Source organism: Myotis yumanensis, unplaced genomic scaffold (genome assembly GCF_028538775.1).
Source record: "Myotis yumanensis isolate MYYU_CA2020_CCGP unplaced genomic scaffold, mMyoYum1.0.hap1 SCAF_5, whole genome shotgun sequence".
Classification (NCBI taxonomy): Eukaryota; Metazoa; Chordata; class Mammalia; order Chiroptera; family Vespertilionidae; genus Myotis; species Myotis yumanensis.
The window spans coordinates 36,123,421-36,137,144 of NW_027223756.1; the positions used below are offsets into that span (position 1 = coordinate 36,123,421).

The 13,724-nt window shown below is 41.3% G+C and overlaps 1 protein-coding gene across 1 annotated transcript in view; it reads right to left on the reverse strand.

Moving 5' to 3' along the window:
- Window positions 1–899: 899 nt before the first annotated feature.
- Window positions 900–13,724, reverse strand: part of LYRM7 (LYR motif containing 7) — a 29,990-nt gene continuing 17,165 nt past the window's right edge. Inside the window, exons 6-7 of the mRNA XM_070415063.1 lie at window positions 10,500–10,581; window positions 900–1,622 (exon numbers count right to left, since the gene is read on the reverse strand). Of these exons, the coding sequence (XP_070271164.1) occupies window positions 1,552–1,622; window positions 10,500–10,581 (153 nt within the window). The 3' untranslated portion in view covers window positions 900–1,551. The remainder of the gene's footprint in view (window positions 1,623–10,499; window positions 10,582–13,724) is intronic.

Sequence of the window (13,724 nt, forward strand, 5' to 3'; positions counted from 1 at the left end):
TAAAATTATTTTTAAGTATGAATTTTTTTTTTTTAGTTTAATGATTTTCAGAGGGAGAGGAAGGGGGAGAAAGATGGGGAAAGAGAGGGAGAGAGGAAGAGAGAAAGAGAGAGCAAAACATCACTATGAGAACACAACATCCATCAGCTGCCTCCTACATACCCCTACTGGGGATTGATCCTGCAACCTGGGCATGTGCCCTTGACTGGGAATCGAACCAGCAACCTTCTGGTGCACAGGATGACATTCAACCAACTGAGCCACACTGGCCAGGGATTAAGTGTGAAATTTTATATCTAGTATGGATATACCAATTTGTTTTGCCAACAAAGCATTGAGAATCTTGTAAAATCCTGTGTTATCATTGAATGGGAGAGTCAATCAGTGAATGGGAGAAAACACACTGTTCACTGAGTAAAACAAAACGGTAAAGATACTCATAAAAGAGAAACAAAAATAATATTAAATACAATTTTATAGTTACCACCATCAAATGGTAGAATGCTAAACTATTTTATAATACTGCCAATCTCTTCAGGGATGAGAAATGTAGAAAAGTCATTTAAGTTTTATTGATTAAAAATGAAAACGATGCAGTCATATATTACATTTTTACAATAAAGCCTAGCTGTGGTCTAAGTACAGCTAATTCTGCGAAGGCTATAGTTTGACAAAGGGCCACTATTTATTTAAAAAGTTAGGATTTTTTTATTCCACAGTGACACTAGGTGATTTTGAAATTTTATCATCTATTTTCAGAAGACTGATTAAAAAGTGTCTTTTTAGGAACACAGAGATATTCTCTATCTGTAAAAAGAAATTATTACTTGTTAGCTACAGAAACCATTACAGTGCTTCTGGAAACAAAGGCCACTTTCTGTGAGAGTTGGCACACACTGTGATTTTTAAAATACTTTTTATTGATTTTACAGAGAAAGCAAAGGAGAGAGAGAGAGAGAAACATCAATTTGTTATTCCATTATATTTGCATTCACGGGTTGATTATTATATGTGCCTTGTCCAGGCATCAAACCTGCAACCTTGGAGTATCAAGACAATGCTCTAAACAACTGAACTACCTGGCTAGGGCCACACACTGTGATATTTTGACCAATGTAATATGTTCGGGACTCAACATCAATTAACGTAATAATTTAATCTAATGGTTTCATTTCACATGGGAGGAAAACCCATCAACTTGTCAAAACACTGCATTCTCAAATAGTTATAATAAGAGCAAAATACTCATCAAGGTCAAAGAAAAATAAATATGATATATTTCCCTAAGCATTTATATCACTTGGTAAAGTTGTGTGTTTTTTCAATGAAAATGAAATATCTTCCTATCGAATGTTCTTTAGAAATACTTAGCTATGGCCTGAAGTTTTCAGCAATGTCTTTTTAATGGGAAATTTAATTATAAAACTATACTTTAACTGACTAATTTTCAACATGCCAGTTCAGAGAAAAATATCTGCATTTCTAGGACTTATGTTGCAGTTATATATTTTGAAATTAAAAATTATAAAGACTTGATTTTATCCTAGAAATTCAGTGCTTCTGAGTTGGTTTATCACAATATGGCACATTTTCTAAAAGAAGATCTTTCCTAGGAACCAATTCTGAAAAACAAAACAAAACAAAAAAGGAACAATTAACATCACTAAAACTAAAAAAAATAAATGCTAATATGCTTATTCCCCCTAAAATGTATAACAAGAATATATGGAGTTTTAAGGCAAATCTTCCAGGGATATTTTTATTTCAACTTCTAAGGTGGAATCCTTGATTTTAAATGGAGACAGTAGAATTCTCATTTCAAATTATTATTAAAACATGTATGACCAACTTAACCCTTTATCACTTATTTATTAAATATAACGAATTAAATAACCAAGCAGAATTCAGCTAAAGCACATTATCAACAGATTACTAATAATTAAGACCATCAACTGGAAAATGTTTTTATACAACTTACTATAGAAAAAGCAAGACTGCTTTCTTAATTTAAAGATTCCAAATTTTACACAACAGTGGTTTTTAACTGGGGGTGTTTTGGGTGGTCACACCAACTGAAGAACACTACTGGAATTTAGTGGGCAGGAGCCAGGGATGTGTGGAACAGTCTGGTACAGCAAAGAACTATCCTGGTCAAAATGTTAGGAAACAAACAACTCTTTTCAAGTTCAAGAAGACTGAAATCATATTAAGCATCTTATCAGATCACAAGAGCATGAAACTAGAAATCAACTACAATATAAAAACCTCAAAACATTCAAACACATGGAGGCTATTTAGTAAGTTATTAAACAATGAATGGGTTACTGATAAGATCAAGGCAGAAATAAAAAACTTCCTGGAAACTAACGAAAATGAACACACAACAACACAAAATCCATGGGACACAATAAAAGCAGTCCTGAGAGGGAAGTTCATAGCATTACAGGCCTACCTCAAGAAACAAGAAAAAGCTCAAATACTAGTTAATGTTCTAACCCTACAACTAAAAGAATTAAAAGAGAACAAGAAGAAAAGTCCAGAGTAAGTAGAAGAAAGGAAATAATAAAGACCAGAGTGGAAATAAATGACATAGAGACTAAAAAAATAATACAAAATACTAATACAACCAAAAACTGGTTTCAAAAAGATAAACAAGATTGATGAACCTTTAGCCAGACTCATAAAGAAATAGGAGAAAGGACCCAAATAAATAAAATTAGAAATGAAAGAGGCAAAGTAACAACTGATACCACAAAAATATAAAAGGATTAAGAAAATGCTATGGACATCTACATGCCAACAAACTGGACAACCTGGGCCAAATGGACAAATTTCTTGAAACATAATTTTCCAAAACTCAATCAGGAGTAATCAGAAAACCTAAATAGGCTGATAACAAGTAATGAAATTGAAGCAGTAATGAAAAAAACTCCCACCAAACAAAAGTCCTGGACCAGATGGATTTACAGGCGACTTTTACCAAACATTCAAAGAAAAACTAACACCTATCCTCCTCAAACTATTCAAAAAAATTCAAGAGGGAAGACTTCCAAGGTGTTCACCCTTTTCAGCTACACACATGAACATATGCCCTTCTTCCCATATATAGAAATATCCATTTACTATCTGACCCCTAAGATTTCATCCTGATTCAAATCAAGGATTTGTGGTTGATGTCCATTAGCTCCACATGGCCTATACCTGTTAGACCATAGTAAAGAATAAACAGGATACAGCAATAAAAACCTGGAATGGGAAATGCATGGCAGTCTACTCCACAGCAAATCCTAAATTCTGGTGTACAGGAAGAGCAAGGACTAGCTTTTGGCAAAACAATAAATTCTCTAGTCAACCCATCTGGCAGTACCTAATCCTGTTTTCTGGGAGACCCAAAGACTCTCTCTTGTCCACTATCCTTCAAGGCTCCTTGTTCATCCTCTTGGGTAGCCTACTTATCAGGAGGTAGGAATATTGGAGAAGATGACCTTATTTGAGGCTCTGAAGCTTTCATATAAAGAATTCTTTCCAAAAAAAAAATGGTGGCAGAGTAGGAGGATGCTGCATGGACATGCTCCCAGGAACAAGCTGGAATTACAACTGAAATATAGAAAAAGGCTTCCTAAATAATCAATGGGAAACTCACAGGAGAGAACCCTGATACCCAAGGACCGAAGGTGAAGACAGCATAGAGACTGGTAGAAGGGGTCAAGGCACGAAAGGACTGGCTAGGCACCCAAAGATGGCAACTGAAGTCCTGGAGAGACATCTCAGCTGTGAGGGGGTGCCACTGAGAACTCTGGGATCTAATCCTAAAGCTGGGCTCCTCAGCAGAGAGCACCAAACTGAGGAGGGTACCCACATAACATCTAGCTGTAAAAAGCAGTGGGGTGCTGTCTGCCAGGGAATGGCAACTGAAAGTTTGGGCACCCTCTTCAAGGGCCAACACACAAAAATTTCCTGTGGAGCCACCCACCTTGTGCTCTGGCAGAGGGAGGGTGAAGTAGACTGAAGCTGTGAGAGCAGAACCCAGGATTGGGGACTTGGGGGATAGAGCTCAGAAGCAGACACCCCAAGTTTCCTGGTTTGAGTCATTCTCTCACACACCAGAGGACATCTTTCCCACATAGACATTTGCCTTGCCTAGGGGGGAAGACAGTTAACACACCCTATTGGAAAACATCTTGCCCTGAGGCCACTTAAGAGACTGAAAGTAACAATTAGCCTCCAGGCAGAAGCAACTGCCCCACCTGTTGAAAAAACTCTGGCCACACCTGAGGATGACTGCCTGGGGACAATTCAAGTTGGAATCTTATTAGTCTGTAGGCAGAGGCGGTCTCTGGAGGCTTTGAGTCTTTGCCTGATCCAATTAGTCAGAAATAGCCTTTAACACTTTGCGGTCCAATTTTATTTTTGGAATTCAAACAGTCTGGTCCAAATTAATTGAAGGGATTGAATGCTGAACTTTTTAATGTTCTTATTTTAAAGTTTAAACCAAAAATTTACTGGTTATATTATTAAGTATGTTCAATCAAAGAGTTTTTTTTTTTTTTTAAATATATTTTATTGATTTTTTACAGAGAGGAAGGGAGAGGGACAGAGAGTCAGAAACATCGATGAGAGAGAAACATCGACCAGCTGCCTCCTGCACATCTCCCACTGGGGATGTGCCCGCAACCCAGGTACATGCCCTTGACCGGAATCGAACCTGGGACCTTTCAGTCCGCAGGCTGACGCTCTATCCACTGAGCCAAACGAGCTAGGGCCAATCAAAGAGTTTATTCTTTAAAACATTTCATAGTGTGGTATCTTTTGAAACATTTCCCCACATGCAACCCAGCACCTTACTGACAATGCATATAATTGCAGCGGTTTGCAGTGTCAACCTCAGCTCCACGTTGGACCTGCTCCTAGCGCTTGGTCTGTCGAGTCAGCCTGGACGTTGGACCGAAAAGGGTTAACACTGTCCTGCACTAGAGATTGAGAAGTATAGAGGATCTACCTAAAACATAGTCACAAACCAAACCAACAACCAAAATGAGGAAACAAAGAAACAACCCCCAATTAAAAGAACTAGTGAATTCTCCAGAAGAAGAGATAAATGAAGCAGAGATAAAAAATTTATCTGTAACAGAGTTCAGAGTAATGATGTTAAAAATGCTCAACAGTATGAAAAAAGATATAGTAACTATGAAAAAAGAACAGTCTGAGATAAAGAATGACATAACACAAATAAAGAACACATTGGAAGGAATACACAGCAGATTAGGGGAAGCTGAGGATTGAATCAGTGAATTAGAAGACAGAGTTGAAAACATCACTCAATTAGAGAACCAAAAAGAAAAAACAATTAAAAAACAGGATGACAGCTTAAGGGAGCTGTGGGACAATGTGAAACCTAACAATATTAGAATAGTAGGTGTGCCAGAAGAGGCAGAAAGAGAGAAAGGAATAGAGAAGGTGTTTGAAGAAATAATGGTAGAAAACTTCCCTAACCTGGTAAAAGAAAAAGTCACACAAGTTCAGGAGGCACAGAGAACCCCAAACAAGAAGAACCCAAACAGACCCATGCCCAGACACATCATAATTAAAATGCCAAAAATTAAAGACAAAGAGAAAATCTTCAAGGCAGCAAAAGAAAAGAAAACGGGTACCTACAAAGGAGTTCCCATAAGTCTGACACCTGATTTCTTATCAGAAATTCTACAGGCCAGAATGGAATGGCATGAAGTACTTAAGGTAATGGAAAGCAAGGATCTGAGACCAAGATTACTATATCCAGCAAGGCTATCATTCAAAATAGACGGTCAAATAAAGAGCTTCCCAGACAAAAAAAGGTAAAGGAATTCATCACCACCAAGCCAGCATTACAAGAAATGCTAAAGGGATTGCTGTAAGGCATTGCTGAGAAGGAGAAACAGAGAGAGAAGCCTAGCCATACCGAATTAAAATGGCTATAAATAAGTACCTCTCAATAACCCTAAATGTAAATGGATTAAATACTCCAATCAAAAGGTGTAGGGTAGCTGAATGGATACAAAAACATGACCCAACTATATGCTGGCTACAAGAGACCCACCTCAAAACAAAAGACACACACAGGATGAAAGTGAAGGGATGGAAAAAAAAATAGACCTTAAAAGCATCATGCTAAGGAAAATAAGCATGTTGGAGAAAGATAAATATCAAATGATCTCACTCATTTGTGGAATATAATGAACAACATAATCTGATGAACAAAAATAGAACCAGAGGGGGAGGAAGTATACTAGAATATAATAGAAGTAATCCTGTTATTTATAGATTTTTAATATTTCCTACAACTTTTATGATATCATACTATGTTAATACAGTTTTGGTAATATTATTATACTTAAAATCATTTTATTCTTGAAACACTAAAGTTTGTTGCATGTAATATTATATGTAAGATGATTTTTCTTGAATAATTGGTGTTTATTGCATGTAACATTACTATATTTAAAATAGTTTTTCTTTAAATTAAAAAAAAACTGAAAAAAATAAAGTAGAGCAATCACAGTAATGTAATAGTTAAGAGGTCTGAGTATTTTAAGTCTCTCTGTTGCCAATAACTATATTTAAGTAAATCAACCTGAAATTTTGTGTCGTTGTCTATAAAGTAGTAAATAATACTTTAAAAAAAAAAGAATTATTTCAGCTCAGCCGGCATTGCACAGTGGTTGAGCACTGACCTATGAACCAGGAGGTCACAGTTCGATTCCCGGCCAGGGCACATACCTGGGTTTTGGGCTCAGTCTCCAGTGTTGGGCATACAGGAGACAGCCAATCAATGATTATCTGTCATCATTGAAGTTTCTCTCTCTCTCTCCCTATCCCTTCCTCTCTGAAATTAATAAAAATATATTTTTTAAAAAGAATTCTTTCAAATCAATAGTAAAAAGGCAGATAATTGCCAAGAAAATGGGCAATAAACTTAAAAAGCCATTTCATAAAATAACAGGCCATTAAACAACTGAAAAGGTGCTGATACTTCATTAGTTATCAGAGAAATGCAAATTAAAATCACAATGTAATACCATTACACAACTACCAGAAAGACTAAAATTAAAGAGCTATACAGTACCAAGTATTGTTGAGGATATAAAGCAACTGGAGCTCTAGCCAGCAGGTGGACATCCTCTGAGGGGTCCCAGACTGTGAGATGGCGCAGTCCGGCTGAGGGACCACCACCCTCCCTTCTCTAACCCCCCTTCCCTCTCCCCCCCGCCAGTGCACACTGTCGTGCACTGTGCCTGTAGTAAACACATAATCCCTTTGACCTGGACAATTCACCGATATCTCCAAGAAATGCATTAGATTTGTATTTGTGTGCATGCACATACATATTTTTTAAACCAGAAGGCACATATAAAATATTCACAGAATCATTATTATATCGCCGAAATCGGTTTGGCTCAGTGGATGGAGCGTCAGCCTGCGGACTGAAGGGTCCCAGGTTCGATTCCGGTCAAGGGCATGTACCTGGGATGTGGGCACATCCCCAGTGGGAGATGTGCAGGAGGCGGCTGATCGATGTTTCTCTCTCATCGATGTTTCTGACTCTCTATCTCTCTCCCTTCCTCTCTGTAAAGAATCAATAAAATATATATTTAAAAAAATCATTATTTATTATAGTCCAAAATTAGAAACAACCCAAACAAACAATAGTAGAATGAATAAACTGTAGTATATTCAAGCAATATTTATAGAAATGTTGCTGTACACAACAATATAGATGATTCTCACAAATATAATGTTGAAAGAAGCAAGATAAATCAGTAATGCTGTATGATGTAATTTATATAAAGTAAAAATATTTATTAAGTTAAAAATTGATAGTGTTGAAAGTCAGGACAGTGGTCATGCTTGTGGGGTGGGGATGACTGGGAGGGACATAAGGTCATGTGGGGGCTTTTGAGGTATGGTAGTATTATATAGCTTGACTAGAGGCCCGGTGCCCCAAAATTTGTGCACTCGGGGGTAGGGGGTCCCTCAGCCCGACCTGTGCCCTCTCGCAGTCTGGGACCACTCAGGGGATGACCACCTGCTGGCTTAGGCCTGCTCCCTGGGGGATTGGGCCTAAGATGGCAATCAGATATCCCTCTGGCAGCCCGGCAGCCCTCGGGGGATGTCCCTTTGCCAGCAGGGAGCAGACCTAAGCTGCAGTCAGACATCCTTAGCGCTGCTGAGGAGGCAGGAGAGGCTCCCACCACCACTGCTGTACTGGCAGCCATCAGCCTGGCTTGTGGCTGAGCAGAGCTCCCCGCTGTGAGAGCACACTGACCACCAGAGGGCAGCTCCTGCATTGAGCATCTGCCTCCCGGTGGTCAGTGTGTGTGATAGTGACCAGTCATTCCCAGTCTTTCTGTTGTTAGGGTCAGTTTGCATACTACCCTTTTACTATATAGGATAGAGGCCTGGTGCACAGGTGGGGGCCGGCTGGTTTGCCCTGAAGGGTGTCCCGGATCAGGGTGGGGGTCCCGCTTGGGTGCCTGGCCAGCCTGGGTGAGGGGCTGAGGGCTGTTTTCAGGCTGGTGGGCGACTGAAGCTCCCAGCCTCTTTTTTTTTTTTTTTATTCTGGGATTTATTTACCTTCTATAGCTGTCACTGGAGCTGAGAGCCGGCTCCAGCTCTGAGGCCGTTGCTGGCTGAAAGCAGGTATCTGGGGTTTGTTTAGCTTCTATAATTAAAACATTGTTGCTTCCGGAGCTCAGAGCTGGGCCGCAGCAGGCGGGGAACCTTGGCTTCCTCCATCATTGGAGCAAGCAAGCCTCAGGTTCGCTTCAGCTGTGTGGCTGCCAGCCGCCATCTTTGTTGGCAGTTAATTTGCATATCCTGCTGATTAACCAATGGGAAGCATAGTGGAGGTATGGTTAATTACCATGTTTGTCTATTATTAGACAGGATATGGATGTTGGTTACATGAGTATTTCACTTTGTGAAAATTCAGTGGGCTATACAGTTATAAATTGGGCACTTTTCTGTTTGCATGTTATACTTTAAAGAAAAAAGTCTTTCAAACAATGCTAATGTCATCTTCTTTGTTGTTATTGTTGTCCCCACAGAAACTTTAGGGAATAAAAACAAATCCCATCCCCTGATTGCCCGCCCAGTCACCTCCCTCAGAGGGAGGTCGTGGGTGGCAGCATAGTGGCAGGGTGATTCAGGGAGGGGCCGGCCACTCGACATCCCCAGATTGGCCTGCCAGGGTTGCCTCCCACAGAGGGAGGCCACCGGTGACCACGGCGGGGTGATTCGGGGCGGGGCTGGCCACTCGCTGTCCACAGATTGGCCCGCTGGTCACCTGCAGAGGGAGGCCAGACTGCGGCTTAAGCCCACTTCCTGAATGTTGGACACCCCCTGAGGGCTCCCGGACTGTGAGAGGGCACAGGCCGGGCTGAGGGACCCCTTTGATTTCACGGATTTTCGTGCACTGGGCCTCTCATATAATATAAAATGAGATTCTGCCGAAGCCCCACCAGGAGTCTTGAGGTATAATGAAGGATCCTCTACTCTATTTTTATTTCTTATAATCCCAATTGTTCTGAATTAAAATAACTCTAATCCTATCTAATAATAGACAAACATGGTAATTGACCATACCTTTGCTACGCCTCCCATGGGCTAATCAGCGTGATATGCAAATTAACCACCAACAAAGATGGCGGCTAATTTGCATACTTCAGGCAGGGCGGGACAGCGCCATCCCGCCTGCCCTGCCGCCATCCGGGCCTGCTATCTGCGATCCTGGGCGAGGGGGCAGGGAGTGGTGGTGGTCCCGTGTGAGACCGGACCCGGGGCAGCCGGGTGGGGCAGCAGCGATCCGCCGGCCCACCCGGGCATCCCATGTGTGACTCAGGGAGGGGCCCCAACCCCCTGATCGGCCCTGCCCTGTGTGCGACCTGGGGAGGCGGGGCAGGCACCTAGGGATCGGCCTGCCATCTGCCACCCAGGCAGGCACCTAGGAATCGGGCCTGCCATCTGCCACCTGGGGATTGGGCCTAAGCCAGCAGGTGGTTATCTCCCAAGGGGTCCCAGACTGTGAGAGGGCACAAGTGGGGCTGAGGGACACCCCTCCACCCCCCACCCCCCACACCCACCAGTGCACAAATTTTTGTGCACCGGGCCTCTAGTCATAGAATAAAAGATAGAGAAACAGACTTAGTCTAGGTAAGTGGTAAATGGTACTAGAAATATTAAGAACCCCAAATAAATATGATAAAAATAGTCATACTGTCTTTGTAACTGTAGTTTTGTGATATAATCAGTAAAGTTTTTTTAAAAAAATTTAAAAAGAAAAAATCTGGTAAAACAAAGTTTCATACTTCAGTATTTTTAAATGGTAGCCTTACAAATAGGTATAATATATACCACATTGGCAAAATCAAGCTCTTTTACCAATCAGCATTAAAAGCACTGTAATTGCTCAATATTTTAAAACACATTGCAATCAGAAAACATTTTTCTTCTATTTTACTTACTCAGTGTATTGTGGTCTGTGTGAATACCTTGTACAACAGATGTTCTGAGCAACAATTCCACATCAGAACCTATTTTTATTAGCTGTTAAGAAAACCAAACACAGAATAAATCCTTCAGGTGTTTTTCAATGGTTCATATGAATGTACTGTTTTTGAAAAGTATAGGTTTACTACAAATTTTTTATGTAATAATCTGCCTTTAACTTTTTATAACCATTCTAAGTGTGCAGAAAGCTCAGACAGGCATATACTTTTAACTTTTATCCACCTGTTCATATTTTGATCCAAAACAGGTTTAAAGTATTTTTTTTTGTTGTACATATATATTTTACAATGTGTTTAAAACACATAGTTTTTTTGGGGTGGTGGTAGTGAATCTTTCTTTTATAGACTTGGATGTTCTGAACACTAGAAAGAGTGTTGGATTAGGAGTCAGAATACTTGGATTCCAATTCTGGTTCTGTCATTAAATGTATGGCCTTGGTTTAATAACCTACTCTGAGTTTCAGACCTCATTATTTGCAAAATGAAGAAATGGACTAGAACAGCAATTCTCAATGCTGTGGGCCTTGAGGCACCTTAACACCCTTTCAGAGGATCCATGATGTCAAATTTATTTTCATGATACTAGAGCCTAGACCAGTGGTCGGCAAACTGTGGCTCGCGAGCCACATGCAGCTCTTTGGCCCCTTGAGTGTGGCTCTTCCACAAAATACCGACTTCTGCGCATGGGCCACGAAGTTTCAATCACACTGTACGTACGCGCCCGCACGTGGTATTTGGTGGAAGAGCCACACTCAAGGGGCCAAAGAGCTGCATGTGGCTCGTGAGCCGTAGTTTGCTGACCACTGGCCTAGACTCTTCTACACTGTTTGAGTTGTGAGAAGTAGAGTTTTCTCTATGAAATACCATTTGTACTTGAATGAACCACTGACAGGCAGACAAACTATGATTATTCAGACTTGGGTATTTGGTAGATTTTTTTCTTGAAAATGAGTGAAGTGAGGAGGGAAGTTAACAGAGGTCAGATGATATGGTCTTATAGGTCATGGGATGAGGAGTCATGGAGGTTGTGAGCAGAGGAAGGATAGAATATGCCTTTAAAAAAAAAAAGGTTCACTCTGCCTTTAAAAGTATTGAGACCAGGCTGTAGGAATTTAGGGCAAAAGAAGGAAGACCCAGAAGGAGGCTGTTGTAACAATTCAGTGAGAAATGATGGTAACTTGAACCTGGAGATAATGATGAGGAGGGTGAGAAGTGGTTGAATTCTAGGTATATTTTGAAGGTTAAGCCAATAGGATCTGCTGCCAAATTAAAGTGTGAGAGAAGAAAAGCAGTCAAGACAGCACAAAGGATATTGGTCTGAACATCAGGAGGAGGGAGCTGCCATTAATTGACATGAAAGCCTGTGAGTGATCAAAACCTCACCCCCGGACAGATTTGAGAAGCTTCTTAGCAAGGTAGACAAAGGGAAAAAAAGGGCCTCCTCATTGGAGGTACAGAAGCTGAGTGGAGTCCTAGGTCTAAGGTTGGGAACAAGGATAAATGAGGAGCAAGGGATTAGAGGAGACCAAGAGGTGGTGTGTATGAATTCTAGAGCCAAAAAAAAAATTTTTTTTTTAAATGTATAACTTCCATTGGACTAATAGGAATAGAGTTCCACAGTGAAACTAACCTTTAAGGAAATCTATCACTTGGTGATGTATAGTTTCAAAGAATATTCACAATTTTTGGAAAAGGTTATTATATACTCCTTTACCTTTCCAACTACTTGTGTGAGACTGAATTTTCTTCATATACTTCAACCTAAAAAACATGTTGAATGAGGAAGCAGATAGAATATAGCTGACTTCTATTAAGCCAGACATGAAAGATTTGAAAAATGTAAAGCATGCCATTCTTCTCACTAAATTATTTTGAAAATGTAGTATTTTTCATAAATAATGTATTTTTTAACATGTAATGGGTCTATTGTTTTCAAATGATTCAATCAATATCTATTTTAAATTTTTCAGTTTTAAATCCTAATATAGTAAATACTGATAAGTATAACACATAAACAGCACTTTTTAGGGTACTCAATTTTTAAGAAGGTAAAGGGTTCTTGAGACCAAAAAGTTTGAAAACTGCTGGTATAGAGGGTGCTTAAGTTTCCTTTTGGTGCCAAGTCTAACAAACCCTCTAATATATGACAATGTAATTAACCAAAAGCTACTAAATATTTAACATATGAAGAGTTGTAGAAAGTACCATATGTATCTAAACTAATAAAAGAGAAACATGGTAATTAATGTACGACCGCTACCCTTCCCATTGGCTAATCAGCATATCCTTATGCAAATTAACTGCCAGCTAAGATGGCAGCCGGCAGCCATGCACTGAAGCGAACAGGGAGGCTTGCTTGCTCCAGTGACGGCGGACTCCAATGTTCCCCGCCTGATTTGCCGGCCTCTCAGCTGCAACTCTAAGCAACTATGTTGCAAATATAGAAGCTAAACAAAACCCCAGAAACCGGCTTTCAGTCAGCGGGCTTCAGCCAGCCTGACCGCAACATTGTATCAATGTTTTCAGCAGCAAGGCCTCAGAGCTAAAGCTGGCCCAGAATAAAAAAAGAAAAAAAGAAAAAAAGGAGCGGTTGGGAGCTTCAGTCACCCGCCAGCTGGAAAACGGCCCTCAGCCCCTCAGCCAGCCTGGCCAGGCACCCCAGTGGGGACCTCCACCCTGATCCAGGACACCCTTCAGGGCAAACCAGCCAGCCCCCATCCGTGCACCAGGCTTCTATCCTATATAGTAAAAGGGTAATATGCCTCCCAGCACCGGGATCAGCGGAGCCGCGAGGCCTCCCGGCACCGGGATCAGCGTGACAGGGGGCAGCGCCCAAACCCCCTGATTGCCCTGCGGCTCTGTGTGTGACAGGGGGCGGGGCCACAACCTCCCTATCCACCCTGCTCTGTTCGTGACAGGGTGCGGCGCCCCAACCCCCTGGTTGCCCTGCTCTGTGCCATATAGGGGGGAGCTCCCCAATCCCCTGATCGCCCTGCGGCTCTGTGTGTGACAGGGTGCGCGCCCTAACCCCCTGATCAGCCCTGCTCTGTGCCTGATAGGGGGGAGCTCCCCAATCCCCTGATCGCCCTGCGGCTCTGTGAGTGACAGGGGGCAGCACCCCAACCCCCTGATCGGCCCTGCTCTGTGCGTGACAGGGGGTGGCGACGCAACCTCCCCATC